The sequence below is a fragment of the Charadrius vociferus genome, unplaced genomic scaffold (genome assembly GCF_000708025.1).
Source record: "Charadrius vociferus isolate BGI_N301 unplaced genomic scaffold, ASM70802v2 scaffold806, whole genome shotgun sequence".
Lineage (NCBI taxonomy): Eukaryota > Metazoa > Chordata > Aves > Charadriiformes > Charadriidae > Charadrius > Charadrius vociferus.
In genome coordinates, this window is record NW_009649038.1 from 679537 (window position 1) to 693765 (window position 14229).

A 14229-nucleotide genomic window follows, 5' to 3' on the forward strand; every position below is an offset into this window, starting at 1 on the left:
GGTGGTGCTGCCCCGGGCCGCGGGCGCGCTCTGAGGGCCCCATCCCGCCCGCTTCCCTCTGCGCGGGGCCCTTCCCCCGGGAAGCGCGGGGGGAGCGGGGTTGTGCCGAGGTGTTAGCGGGGGAATGGCTTCCAGAGCAAATTGGAGGAGGACTGGAGATCCTGAGGGTGTTTGGGGCATAGGGTGGCCTGGTTCGGCTCGAAGATACCTTTTTAGTTGCTGAAACCGGTTCTGTTCCTTTGAGCCTGCCATTACAGCTTTTCAATCCAGCTGAGCTACCAATCACTTTCACTTGAGCGTCTACACTTCTAACCCCCCTGCCCTTTGTAGGCAGTTTTATGCTTTTAGCCTTAACGAGGACTAGTGGTAATGGTTTTAAAGCAAAAGAGGGTGGATTTAGACTAGATATAAGGAAGACATTTTTTTACGCTGAAGGTGGTGAAACACCAGCACAGGTTGCCCGGAGAGGTGGTAGGTGTTCCATGCCTGGAAGTGTTCCAGGTCTGGTTGGACTGGGCTCTGATAGAGTTGAAGATGTGCCTGCTCATGGCAGGGGCTTGGAGTAGATGGCCTTTAAAGGTCCTTTCCTACCCGAACTATTCTGTGATGGTACCTCATGAGAGAAACCAGATTACAGGCAAGAAGAGCAGCCCTTACAGCCTCACCCAACTCACCGCCGTAGAGTTAGAAGGGGACTTTAGTCGGGGGGATCCTGAGACTTAATGGACTACTCCCAGGTAGTACCCTGTACTGGTGCAAGTGTTTTTAAGTTCTTCCCAGTACGTAGGAAATAGGAGCTGTCAGGTCCATCTTCTGTAACATGTGCATAAATGTCTGAGGGCTGATTTCATCGTGTTCCACTTCTGCAGTCTACAAAAAGCTCTGGTACTCCAGCCCTGTTTTAAGCTGCAATAGCTAGGCTTGCAGGAGTCACATCTATGTAACAAGGTAACACAGGATGCACTGAGCACTACATAATTGCAAGAGAGTTTTCCATCCCTTTATTCTTAGGGGGAAGAAGAGGATGGGGAATGGGGAGCTTCCCTGTTGCAGTAATGTTTTGGCTTCCCAAGAGTCTCCTCAGCTCCCAGTCTGAGTGATGGTCTGCCTGCCCAGGAGGCAAGAGACTCTGCAGCCCTGGGGAACCGCCATCAACCAAATACAGACTAGGGTAGTTCCCTGTGCTGTGGGGGAGTGCTCTGATGGCGCTGCTTTTAACATGGTTATTATCTTCTGCTTAGATTCTCCAAGTATTATGGATATTTCAATAACCTCAGAAGCAGAAGAGAAAAAACCAAACGTCAATAATGTGCCAGACTACATCAGCGATATCCATACGTACCTTAGGGAAATGGAGGTGAGCTGCTGTCTCTTTTCTTGTTTGCATATAGCTTATGGGGGAGAAACTTGGGGTTAAGAAATGCACCTAAACATTAGTTACTACTACAGTGACTAAATTAAATCTTGCTAGAAATAGAGAAATACGATGCTGTGTCCACTGTTGTGAACACAAGACTGGTTTCTTGTGATAAAGTTGATTGTGCCATGCACGGAACAGACATTGGAAAGCAAGATTATGGAAATACGACTTACTGATCCTAGACTTACAGTTGTCTACTTCCAATCTGTTTGAACTGTGGTAAATGGAGCTTAAACAGTTGCTTCCCTGCCAGCACTTAGTCCAAACTCAATCTTCTCTGTCATCTAAACCTACAGGTGAAATGCAAGCCTAAAATGGGTTACATGAAGAAGCAGCCTGATATCACAAACAACATGCGGGCTATTCTTGTGGACTGGCTGGTGGAAGTTGGAGAAGAATACAAATTACAGAATGAAACCCTGCACTTAGCTGTGAATTACATTGATAGGTTTCTTTCTTCAATGTCTGTTTTGAGAGGAAAACTGCAGCTTGTGGGTACTGCAGCTATGCTGCTTGCATCGTAAGTGAAATTGCTTAATTTAAAATTCCACCTGCTGGTCTTAAACAGATGGAAATCTTGTGGCTATCGCATCTCTGTTACCTATAGCCAGGCTGACTCGGGAGGGCTTCACGCTAGAAGGGAAATCGGGAGTTATCCACCTAAAAGCTTGGCAGCTTGTATGAAACTGCAAGCAAGGTTCTAGGCTATCTCTGTAGATTGCCCTAATGTGAGGATTAATTATTTCTAGCTGCAGCGGTAGAAGGCTTCTAAACAGTGTTTGAGGGAATATGCACAAGGCATGTGAAAAGAAACTGTCTTGCGCCAATTATTAGTTTAGGGAATTCTTCTGGAATTTCGTAATTCTGAGTCCCAAATTGTTCAGTGCTAAAATATCAAGCTATGGTAGCTCTGTGATTTCAAATTCTGCTGATTCAAGAGCTACTGAACCAAGTGCAGCACACTTGTTCGGTAACAGTGCCCAGCTACTTCACAGGTCAGAATTTAAATTAGCGTGCTGGCTTTCTTTAAATATTGCTGGTTATTTGGTTTTCTAGCACTCAGTTATTTGCTCATATCTATTTCTCCTGGCAGAAAGTTTGAAGAAATCTACCCTCCTGAAGTCGCAGAGTTTGTCTACATCACAGATGACACTTATACCAAGAAGCAGGTTCTGAGGATGGAGCACTTAATTTTGAAGGTTTTGTCGTTTGACTTAGCAGCTCCAACAATCAACCAGTTCCTCACTCAGTATTTCCTACATCAGCAAACAAACGCTAAAGTGGAGAGCCTATCGATGGTAAGTAAGAATTACTAGTTTGGCCTGTGTAACTAGAGAGTTCTGTTACTGTTAATGCACTTAACAAGCTCCGTTTCCAAGTCCCAGTAGGAAAGAAAAGAAATACTAAAGGATTCTTCCGTCCAGGCTTCCCTGCCTCCTCCTGTTTTTAAATGCATAGTTTCTCTGGGAGAGTTCTGGAGAATGTATGCGTTATGCCGTGTGCTCCTCCAGAAGTGGTGCCACACTATTGGGAACTAACGCTCCTGTTGCCACTTGCTGTGTGAGATACTGCGTCCCTGTGGCAGGCTGGCAGTTGGCCTGGCTCAAGCGTGCATACCTACTCGGAGTGGGCAGAGATTGATGAACTTGAATTTGGGGTTTGTTTCACTGCTAGATGTTTCCCTCTTTCTTATCTAAAATTGCCATGCCTACCCACCCATTCTGGCTAAAAAGGAGTTGTGTGTTGGTTTTCGCCTCAACAAGCAGTGAGCTCTAAATCCAGAGGCTGATTTCTAAAGCAGAGCACAGATAAGGTTTCAGCTAAAATGATATTAAATCCTAACTGTATGGTACGTACCAGAGCTCCTACATGGAAGCCTTTGTCTCATTGCATAAAGGCCAGACCCAACTACTCTCTTCCCTCTAGGTCTTATATACCTTTAAATACAAAATGCGGTGTTGAAAAAGCCACTGGGAACACTGTTTGATAGTAGCTAACAGTAGATGCTAAAAGAGAAAGTAAGTGGAAACGACTAAAAGCTGTTCCTCCAACTGATGGCAGGTTTAGAAGCTTAAATTAGGGTTGTAGTGCAACTGTTAAATGCTCTTCTACTTCCTTTTGGAAGGAGATGATTCCCTTTCTCTCGTTTCCCTTGCAGTACCTCGGGGAGCTGAGTCTAATTGATGCCGATCCTTACCTGAAATACTTGCCATCAGTTATTGCTGCTGCAGCGTTTCATCTAGCAGGCTATACGATCACTGGACAAACTTGGGTATGTAACACTAAAACTGGAGCCTTTGCTCACATTCATGCATCTTTAGCGTATTCGTATGCAGTTCTGAAAGCTGGGGCCGGGGCTGTGCACCCCCAGGCTGTTAATTAGGGATTGTTCCCTGTGGTACCTGCAAAATGGTGGGGCAACACACCTTTTCTTGGAAGGAAGAGGCATGTACTGATGCACTCCGTTCTGGTGATCCTCCTCAAAGCTGTAAGCAGCTTCCGTGTTGTTACTGTTTGAGAAATTCACAACAATTTGTTGTCTTTTGAACAATTATGTTCTCACCCAATGACCCCTCCCCACCCAGGAAGGAGAATCAGGGGAAAAACAAGAAAACACGGGGTTGAACTATAAACAGATTTAACAGAATAAGACTAGATAATTAACATTAATAACACTGAAGAACCAGTATTGATCCCAATACGAATATAAAATATACGAGGATTATACTCAGCCCATTCTATCAGTAAAAGCTGTGCACTCCTAGCAGTGGACAGCAAATGTGCAGTTTTCCCAAGCATTATAAGAATAATTAGTCCCGTGTGGCTTAAACCAGGACACTTGTGATGAGGAAGTGGGTGGTAAGAAAGCCAAAGCACTGGAGGCAAGGAATATTTGCTTAGAATATGATTGTTATCAGGATTATTGTAAAGCTACACAAACTGCTAAAATCTGAGCACTGAATGTTAAACTACTTTGTGCTTGAGAAACCACCACTCTTCTAACCTACTTGAAGAGCGGAGTTTCAACAGGAAGCTAAAAACTCCACCAGCGGTCGTCGGCATAAGTGAACCGAAATGTTCAAATGTCCCTTTTCCTTTCCTTTTTTCCCCTCAGCCGGAATCCCTGTGCAAAGTAACAGGCTACACCCTTGAAGACATCAAGCCTTGCCTCGTGGACCTACACAAGACCTACCTCAAAGCAGCACAGCACACGCAACAGTCCATAAGGGAAAAGTACAAGAGTACCAAGTGAGTATCTGCAGAGATGTGCGATAAGGTGGTGTGTTACGCCCGAGTGGCCCCGGCACGTAACTGCTTAACGGGGGGGGGCGGGGGCATCTTGAGTCTTCAGTCAGACTCAACTCGCCAAATCTACCACTTAAGCGAAATGGTGACAAGACTCCCCAGGTTTTTGCACAATGTTTTGTTGAGCAATACTTTGCGTCCACCACCAGGCCTGCTCTCACTGCCTGCGCTGTCAGGTAGAAACTGGAGGAATTTTCTTGATGTTCCTACAGTTGGTAGGCAGGAGATGGTACCTAATGCTTCTAAAAAGCTGTGTCGGCGTGGCAGCTGACAAGCCCCAAAATGTTTCCTGCCTTGTGAGAACTGTGCTTTGCTGCATTTTATATGCCGTTCTTTACGGCAGAAAACATGTGAGCAAGATGACATCCTGCGTCTTTTCTTCCCCCCTCTCTAGGTACCATGGAGTATCGCTTATTGACCCACCAGAGACACTAAACTTATTGTAATAATCAAGAGACTGATCTTTTAAAAAGATGTATATTACAGGAAAATGATGTACAGTTTTAAACATGTTTCAAAACTCTAGATGTGATCACTCAGAATATTAATACAGGTTTTGAGGAGCTTAATTATGAAGTTAGTTTTACATGGTTTTACTGTAAATCTTTTGTACATGCAATCTTGTTCAAATATTTAGCTGGGTTTTATAAAAATGTTCTCTTCAAGCACGGAATTAACCATGCAGACCAAGTGAAGTCTGAGACTGCTTATCTAATTATAGACTAAACCTTAATATTAGCAGTGCATTATTACAGTAGGGCTTTTTCTCCTTCCAAGTAAGAGTGACTTGGACTCCACAGCAGTATTTGTAGCATTTTTATACTGTCTAGTTTAAACGGAGGTTTAGTATAGAGCCGAAATGAGGCTTAACGGCTTTAGTACTGGAAGAAACTGTATAGCTACGAGGAAAATGCTGTGCTGGAATTGGATCTTGTGAAGCTTTTTAGGATGTGCCAGTTACTGGAAGCCTTGATTGCTACCTAACGTACTGCCAGATCTCCATCAGGTTAAAGGCTGAATGCTCTGCTGCAGGGACTGCACGGCAGAAACCAGTATACCAGCTCATACTTCTCTCTTCCAGTACATAGAAAATGGTCTCGCGATAGGTATTTTTTAGTCCAAGTGTAAAACTGATAATAATTCAAACCCGTGGAGTTCCCACTGATGTGTCAGCTGTCCCAAAAGCTTGCCAATATCTACTAAAAAAAATTATAGTCAGTCTGCTCACCTAGAACTTCTTTAGGGGCGGTGGAGTGACTAAACTGCAGGAGGGTGAACTACCACTCTGTGCCCTCAAGAGGAGGGAGCGTCTTCTGGCGTGGATGGGCAATGTGCAGAATTCTGTGCGTCCCTCTTGCTTGCAAAGGGTTCCTCTGCGGCATGCAGCAAAAATGTAGACCAACTGGTCTTATTTTTCCGTAGTTCTAGAACTGTTACACGAGCAAACTAGCACGTAACCATCCACTTGATCTAATGCCAACTACTTTCAACCTGTGTAAACGGAGTGATGTTGCCCTGTACCTGCTGTTCTTTGCATGTAAAGCAGTGAGTGCATGGAAGTGGGTTTAATTAAGCCATTTCCAGGTTGGCTAATAAACCATTTTTACATCTGATGTTGGTGGTCTTGCCAATACCTTAAAACCACTGAGGGGTAGTACTACCCTCTCCAGCTGGCATTCAGTTCTACAGCTTTTTTGGCCGCGAAACCTGCGCCACCTCAACTTGAAGCTGATGCAACACTGTCCAACTGGTTATCTGGACAGCCAGCAGGTAGCAGTAAAAATTTTTCACGGATGTTACGGTGTGGGCTATTTAAAATAAACTTCAAAAAAATTAGCAGCCCTCTGTCAAGCTGACAAGCACGCATTATAGCGAGACAACTCACACCTCGACTGATCAACTAAAAATTTGCTGTTCTGCCCCTGCTCTGCAGTCTGAGCCTTCCGTGAACCAACTCGGTTACAAAACCCCTCAAGTCGAGGCTAAAGTATGCAGCAGAGGCTGCCTTTTTGGGCCAATCTGAGCTTTTTAGGATGCACTTTGACTTTTATACGTGTTCTAATGTTTAATGAAGAACCGTATTTCATTGGTCTACCATGTTCTCCAATAGCCTTTGTTTAGCTTAATTTCAGTAGGTTGCCACTGAAAAGCTGAAACTAGTTGGGGGAAAAAAAAAGTGTGGTGTATCATGTTTGGTGCATAGTATTGGGACTGCTCTAACCTTGCAGGAGAGGGAGTTTGTGTATAATACAGGGACATGTTTGCTACAGTTGCGACATCAGTTTGTGACCTTGGAAGGGCATCTCAGAGTGCTGGCTGGCAATTATTCTTTGAAGACAGTAGAGCACAGTGCTCTTCCTGAGAAACTGGGTTCTGCCTTCCCCTTCTTTTTTTTTTTTTTTTGTGGTGTATGCTGGAAAATATCCAAGACCACTGAGAAATATGAACGTTGGAAGAGGAGTAACTTAAAGGAAGCTTATGAATTACTTTGCCCGGAAACCAACAAGTAACAGTATTCAAGTGAAAGTATTGCAGTGGTTTGTAGTATTAAATTGCTGCTTAATGAAATGGCTCCTTGCTCTGTTTTCAGCTGAAGTTGTTACTGTTCCCATAGCACATAAAAGAACTCTCCCTTGCTCCCTGAGCTTTACTTTCAACGTACCGATAAGACTTCCTCTACAGCCTAAAAAAATGCTTCCGTCACGGGCTGGCAGCTCTGCCCAGTATGACGATGTTCTGCCTTCCTCAACGACAGCTCTTGCTGCTACAGGAAGTACCATGTTCTTTCATCTCCTCACTTTCCCAAGTTAACATGGGACAATTCCAGCTCTTGCTACTAAGCTTTGAACAAAATATCCCAGTTTGTACTGTAATACTATTTTGTCTATGCAGTCTAACTTCTAGCCCTTTCAAAATAAAGCCTCTAAGGAACGTAGGGTACAAGATAGCATGTGTGAAGAGAGAAACAGTGGTGCAAAGAATACCCTTCTTTTTCCTGAAGAAGTTTAAGGTCTTGTGGTGCTGCAGAAGTAAGAAGAAACCCGAATCTTCACCCATTCTCATAATCCTGACAGTGACTTTGGGCCAGAAGAACTGACGCTAAGAAAATGCACTGGTTTAGCTCCTGGAGGAATGGGGCTTCGTGTCTGTCCCTTTCTGAAAGAGCACAACTTCATTAAAGCTTTGTTTGGCTGGGCAATTTACTATGGGTTTTTTTTTTTTTACATTAAATTCTAAACCTGATTTGGGGAATGTAGTATCTGCACAGTAACTTCTCCCGTGTTCATATTTCATTAAATACTAAGGTCATATGTAAAATAGTCCTACTTTGCTGTTGTAAATATGTGCATGTTTCCAATTTGACTTGGTTTTCAAACAAAGCAGCTAGGTCAGATGTTTTGGAAACCTCCTTGTCTCTTTGCTTTGCCGGATTCTAAATCTACAGCACCAGTTCTTTGAATATAGTTCAAGCAGCATTCCTGTCTGTTGCATGTAATATTTAATTAAACTTTTTACAAAACTCCATTGCTGAAGTATGAGTGGCTTCTCTATGAAAGTTTTGCAGAAGTTCTATTTTGTTAAGTACATGCATTTCTGTTGATTTTTATACCAAGTGGTTTCAGTGAAAGGTAAGACGCGGAGTAAGGCGGGCAAGGTTTCGAGTCGCAGCACACCATTTGCCCCTGTGAAGAACATACCGAGGCATGAACCCTTCCAAGGTGTGGCAATAGCTACCTTAAACAGAAGCAGCTTTTCCTGGCATTAAGCTTGAGCCATAATTCCTTTTCCCACCTGAAATCTGACTATACACAGCTCACTTTAATAACAGCAGAGGCTGTTTTGTTAAGAAAACTGCATCTTACCACTGCGATTTAAGTTGTAGAACTTGCGTCGGTTGAAGTTGAACTAGTGAGGTTTCTGTTGCAGCTGGACGCTTACCATGGAATTTCACTTACATGCAAAATTTTTTTATTTAAAGCTGTGTACAATAGTTCTATAAAATATACAGAAAAGCAGGACCAGATATGGGGTGGGAGGAAATAAAATTATCTACAAAAATAAGTTCAGTGATGATAGACCAAATTATGTATTATACAGCCTTTCCAAAGGAGGGATGATGGCTTTAATGAGCAGCTCTCTTCTTTTTTCTCCTTTTGTTAAATGCTTTCTTACTTGTATTTTCTTGGTTCGAGTTGGTCTGCGTTCTGTGAGCAAACAACATGTGTATCAAAGAAATGTACCGAATTGTTTTATTTCAGAAGAACGCAGGCTGATCATCTGTAACAGGGCAACCATCCACCACCACGCTCAGTGCAAAGTTCAAACTTGGTTTCTAGAAAGCACACTCCGCACAACAAAGATGTTTTCCACGGCTAGTGCAGGGGTACAGCAATAAATAGCACTTCTTGGAGATAAAACATTAGATTAGTTGTGGGGGAGCGTGTAGAATAGCTGCAGCATCTCTAAGGAGCAGCTGATTAGAATACACTTCTATGCTCTCCCTCCCTTTGGAGCAATTAAGATTAATCAAGTATCTACACCCATTTATGACAGCTGCAGGTCAGCCAGGAGGACCGGCATTCTAGGACAGGAGCAGACTGGCCTAGATTTAGACTTCCTCACTCTCAGCCATCTGTGTAGTCCCCTTGATCAACCAAGACCTTTCTTGACCTTACTAAAATCCTGCGCTTCCTAAAAAAACTCCTTACAAACTCTTTTCCCCTCCTAATTTCACATGATGGTTACCTTGTTTTCTTTGGTGGTTCCTGTGGTTCCAGAATGACCACTTCTTCCTCTTCGCTGTCGGAGAGTACAATAGGTTCATCTGGAAAAAAAAAAAAGAAAAAAAACAACAAAAAACCCAAAACCAAAAAACCCAAACCACAAACTGGCGATCAGTTTTGTACTAACAACTTCTGCCACTAATAACCACAGCATTTTCAAAGAAACATTCAGAGCAGTTAGTGTTTAACTTGGAGCCCTCCACACACTACAGAAATCGAGTTTTCTTTTGAAGAAAACAGAAGAGACCAGCTACAGCAAAAGTAGCAAATGGGTGTAACTCTCAAGTGGAAAGTAGCTACGGTGCTTCTCCTCTCTTGCTAAGGACCGCTTTCACATCTGAATTCTCGACTCTTAATAATGTGATGTAATAAGCACCTCTGATCTCAAGATAAAGACTTACCATTCTTAGTTTCCCTCATTGTACTCGTATCCTCAGTTTCCAATTTCTGACATTCAAAAGCAGCAGCTTCACTTTCACCTTCCTCTTCCGCTGCTTCTTCCCTGTCAGATTCTTCAAGCTCTCCCCAGGAGTTCTCTATTCCTTCCCCAATTTGGGCTGTCCCAGGAGTGTGCAATATTGGTTTGGCAAAACTGAAGTAGTTAAGAAAAATCTTGGTGTTTGCTGGTAAACTCTTTGTATTCTGAGAGCAAACCAGTTGGGTTTTAAGCTGTATCTTTTCTCCCCAGGGGAGCGCTTCCTGAAAGGAGACATGCAAGAGTACTACTTCTCCAGCTACTGTAACAATCAGTCACTTCAGACCTCCGTTTGGCGCTTTATACTAGGAATTAAGTTACCCAAAAGCTGTTAGAACTGAAACCACTATGACATTGATGTTTCCTCTGAAGGCCGTAAGGCTGCCTAAGCTGTGAGGAACCTTGGATGTGTGTTCAGCCTCTAGCAGTGCTAATTGCAGGGGGTGGGAAGCCTGGGTTTCCCCTGAATCATACAACAGAAAAGATACACTTCTGAAGGAGGGTCAGCCTTTGTGATGATTTCTTCTGCTTGTTCTTCCACATTGTTAGTATCAACAGCAGCGCTTTCCATTTTGAAGGCGGTGATCTTTTGATTCGGTATAGATTCTGCAAAGCCAAACTTCCCACCTTCTTTCCTAGTCATTCCGTGACAGACATTATTTCAGGATGTTTCACACTTAGAAATACTTTCGCTTTTCAAGTTCAAATATACAAATACTTGCTATTTAAAACAAATACAAGTGAAAACAATTTGCTGTTCAAAACACAGGTTGACATTACTTTTTAGTATGTTTCTTAAGAATACCCATTTCCCTTCTTCCCCAAAACACTCACCTAACTTTCTGGTCGTTCTCCAAGGCTTTTTGAATTAGTTCTGTTATTTCTGCAACCTTAACAGCTGTTATTTTACTGCATCTCAGAACCTGTTCGTTAAACATACAACAGTTTACAATCATGAAAGCAAGATGCTTTTAATTGTAAAACGCCACAAGAGTCACAAACACTAAAAATATGGCATCTTAGTATTAGGGACTGAACACACTACAAGTTGATGCAACAGGTTCATACAACAGCCTCCAGCTATTCATGAGTGCTGTCTGAATTACTTTACAGAGTCCCTCAGCCAAATCACATGGAGGAAAAAAAAAAAAGATGTGTATCTGACCAAACAATGTTCCTTTTCTATGTCTCTTCTTCAGCATGATGCAGAGTACTATGCTCTTCCACTAGGACTAAAAATACATCAGCTTTTCCAATTTTATCAGACAGGTTCGTTGATTTCTTAGCTTCCAAATGTCAAGGATATTTCATTATCAAGATTACAGCACAGGAACTTGTTTATATACAAGAGAAAGACTGGTCAAGGCAAAGATTTACCTGATCCTTTATCAACATAATCCCTCCACTGGACTGCATGGTACAAATTTCACGATGTTTATTCATGGCTATTACAAGGACACCGTCCATTACACGTTCCTCGCGTTCAGTTGGATCCACCAGTAAATAGGTCCTACAACCAAGTTTAAAGGCAACAGTAAAAATCTGAGGTGAGTTACTACCCTTAAAATAACTAAACAAAGGAATTGGTTTATGTATTAATAATTATAAGTACACTCTCCTCCCAAAAGTTTTCTACACCATCTGTGGAAAGCTGCTGGTTAGTTACACTGTGCAGAACACGCAAGTATCTCCCCCATGGCATCTCACTTCAGATAAAATGTTTTAAGAAATCGGCTTCTCACTATAAACATTTTTAGGACTCTTCTAGGTTTAAAATCAATTCTGCAGAATCGACAATAAGCCGTTTCTGTCAAAAGACAAAAATCTTACCCTTGCTGGAAGAAGGCAAAACTGACACAAATAGGCATGTGGTGGATACTCAAGGGGACAGGATCACGTTCCTCAGGAGTGTACTGTGAAAATAATTGCCCCAGAAAACAATTATTTACAAAACACATATAATTTTAAAGTTACGTACTGTACCAAGATATTTAAAGAAATAAAAAACAAAGCAAAAAAAGGCTAACAAATGCTTAGTCATCTAAGTATTAAAAAATTCTTTTTACTCTTCTTCTGCAGTTCTTACTGTTTACTATTACTGTTTACTACATAGGTAAATAGAGCACATTCATCAGCCTTATGCTTGATTTGGTCAAAATATTGTAAAATACTTATCTTTTACAATTAGTATTCCCATAAACTGAGGTGGATAAAATTCTGTATTCAGCAGGCTTCCTTACTATCTTTTCACAATTTGAATAGCAACACATCTATCTTAAAACTTAAGTATCTTGGAGTTTATCTGCTTACACAAACACTTAATTCTCCCTTTTAGACAGAAAGAAACAGCTACCTGCGATGCCACAACGTTTATCTGGTACAACTTACCACAGTTACCTCCTCCCCTTGCACAGACACATCTGGTCTGCGAAAATGACACAGAGCTACAATTCCTGCTATGCTGGCAGCATCAATAATGTTACCATCATGATTTAATAGGTGCAGGTCCAGACGAATTTGCCAAACCTGAGAAAAAGCATACAAAACTGCTTGGTAATTTGTGACGTGATTCTACAGAAGTTATTGTTTTTCAAAACAACTTTATACTTTGAATCATAAAAAGAACCAGCATATATTCTTAAGGTCTTTGCTTAGGAAGACGAAAAGATTCCAAGACACCCAGTGTGCTAGATTTAATTATGACAAAATACATAACACTTTAGTACAATTTGAACTTTATTCTGCAAAGGAATATTTGATTGTGAGGGCTCCCAACTACTTCAGAAAGCCTATGTAGATATGCAAGTTAAAAATACCTGTAGAGTCAGATGTGTGGATCTTTACATTAACCTAAAATCAGAATTTCTAGTTTCCAAAACAACACAGAGACCACCTAAAAACACACTACCTACATCTTTTAGTTTAAAACCACTTGAATTCAGTAGGTTTTCGTACCTTTTCACCAGCAACAACGCAGAGAGACTCAGTATCTATACACTTGGAATTTCTCAGGCATCGTTCTATTAGTCTGTTCAGTTTCACCAGTAAATCTGATTGCCTGTTAAAACAAAATTAACCCCCACTGAGTATGATTCACACTATACGCCTATATATTTACCCGTATCAAAAGAGTGGCTCTTACATCATTCTTGCTTAGTCTTTTTAAGAAAGCTACATACCTGCCAGGCTCAAAACCAGGTGCAGCCATCGGTGAGAGCTCAAGATTAAAGAAAAGTATACCTTCTGTAGGCCGATTGGGTTTGGGGGGAACAAGTTCACAAGAGACTTGTGCAAGAACCCTGCAAATGTAAATAAACCCCTAAGTCATAGAATTTAGGAAGGAAAATACTCCTACCACTAAAAACAAAATACAAAAGTCATGCGTTTAGGGTTTGTATTTTTCACTCCTGACAGTTTCTCATTCACTGTCTGTCATAGAATGGTTTAGGTTGGAAAGGACCTTAAAGATCATCGAGTTTCAACCCCCTGCCACAGGCAGGGACACCTCCCACTAGACCAGGTTGCCCAAGGCCACGTCCAGCCTGGCCTTGAACACCTCCAGGGATGGGGCCTCAACAGCCTCTCTGGGCAATTCATATGTAAACTCTGGTTAACAATTGAGAGAACCAAATGTAGAAATTGGAATATTCTCCTATCTTTTAGGATTAAAAATAGACCCGAATACATGAGAATCTATAACTATGTGGTTATGTAAGTGCATATATTCCATTTTTCCACATCTGGTCCGTTTGGTTTGTGAAAGAACGCAAAATGTAATGTGAGCTCAGCGAATACCGGGATGAAAAGTAGTATTTTATAAGTTATTTGTTATCCACAACCAAGACGGAAACCCCATCCCTTCCCACTTCTCCTCTATGGTCCTATCCTTGAATCACTACGACTTTTAAGCTTCGGTCCTTAAAATCTGTTTTATGCGGTCTCAGCGGGCGTTCAGACGCCTAACACTGAACGATACGCACTCCCTTCGCTTCCGCGGGTTTGGAAACGCAACGTTCTGATGTGACAGCCAGAGCGGCGCCTGACAGGCTTTCCCCGGGCCGCGCCCCCGCTCCCACCTGGTCTTCCCCAGCTCCACGATGCAGCAGCAGTAGTCGGCGCCGAAGGAGACGCGCACGTCCCGGTAGTCATAGCACTGCCGCCCGTCCAGGCGCTGCGGACCCAGAGACAAACACACCGGGTTAATGCGCCATTCCCGGCCGGGGGCGGCGAGCGGCTCCGGCCTA

General features: G+C 42.4%; 2 protein-coding genes across 2 annotated transcripts; one reads left to right on the top strand and one right to left on the bottom strand.

Moving 5' to 3' along the window:
• The first annotated feature begins 1219 nt into the window (after positions 1-1219).
• Positions 1220-5653, top strand: CCNA2 (cyclin A2). The gene is made up of 6 exons (XM_009887897.1): positions 1220-1357; positions 1717-1940; positions 2514-2718; positions 3579-3692; positions 4536-4669; positions 5121-5653. Exons 1-6 carry the CDS (start codon positions 1220-1222, stop codon positions 5170-5172), a joined length of 867 nt encoding a protein of 288 aa, XP_009886199.1. The 3' UTR covers positions 5173-5653.
• Positions 5654-8672: 3019 nt separating this feature from the next.
• Positions 8673-14153, bottom strand: EXOSC9 (exosome component 9). The gene is made up of 11 exons (XM_009887873.1): positions 14062-14153; positions 13165-13284; positions 12941-13043; positions 12374-12511; positions 11816-11898; positions 11363-11495; positions 10820-10908; positions 10474-10620; positions 9912-10102; positions 9473-9551; positions 8673-8931 (listed from the first exon to the last, which is right to left on the bottom strand). The coding sequence occupies exons 2-11, from the start codon at positions 13191-13193 to the stop codon at positions 8850-8852; spliced, it is 1074 nt and encodes a 357-aa protein (XP_009886175.1). The 5' UTR covers positions 13194-13284; positions 14062-14153; the 3' UTR covers positions 8673-8849.
• Positions 14154-14229: the final 76 nt, after the last annotated feature.

Coding starts and splice junctions, on each gene's coding strand:
- EXOSC9 (XM_009887873.1), bottom strand. CDS start 13,193: ATGGCTGCACCTGGTTTTGAGCCTGGCAG. Junction 10,909..11,362: donor TTATGTTGATAAAGGATCAG/GTAAATCTTTGC, acceptor TTTAACGAACAG/GTTCTGAGATGCAGTAAAAT. Junction 10,103..10,473: donor GCTGACCCTCCTTCAGAAGT/GTATCTTTTCTG, acceptor TAACTACTTCAG/TTTTGCCAAACCAATATTGC.
- CCNA2 (XM_009887897.1), top strand. CDS start 1,220: ATGGTTATTATCTTCTGCTTAGATTCTCCAAGTATTATGGATATTTCA. Junction 1,941..2,513: donor GCAGCTATGCTGCTTGCATC/GTAAGTGAAATT, acceptor TTCTCCTGGCAG/AAAGTTTGAAGAAATCTACC. Junction 3,693..4,535: donor CGATCACTGGACAAACTTGG/GTATGTAACACT, acceptor TTTTCCCCTCAG/CCGGAATCCCTGTGCAAAGT.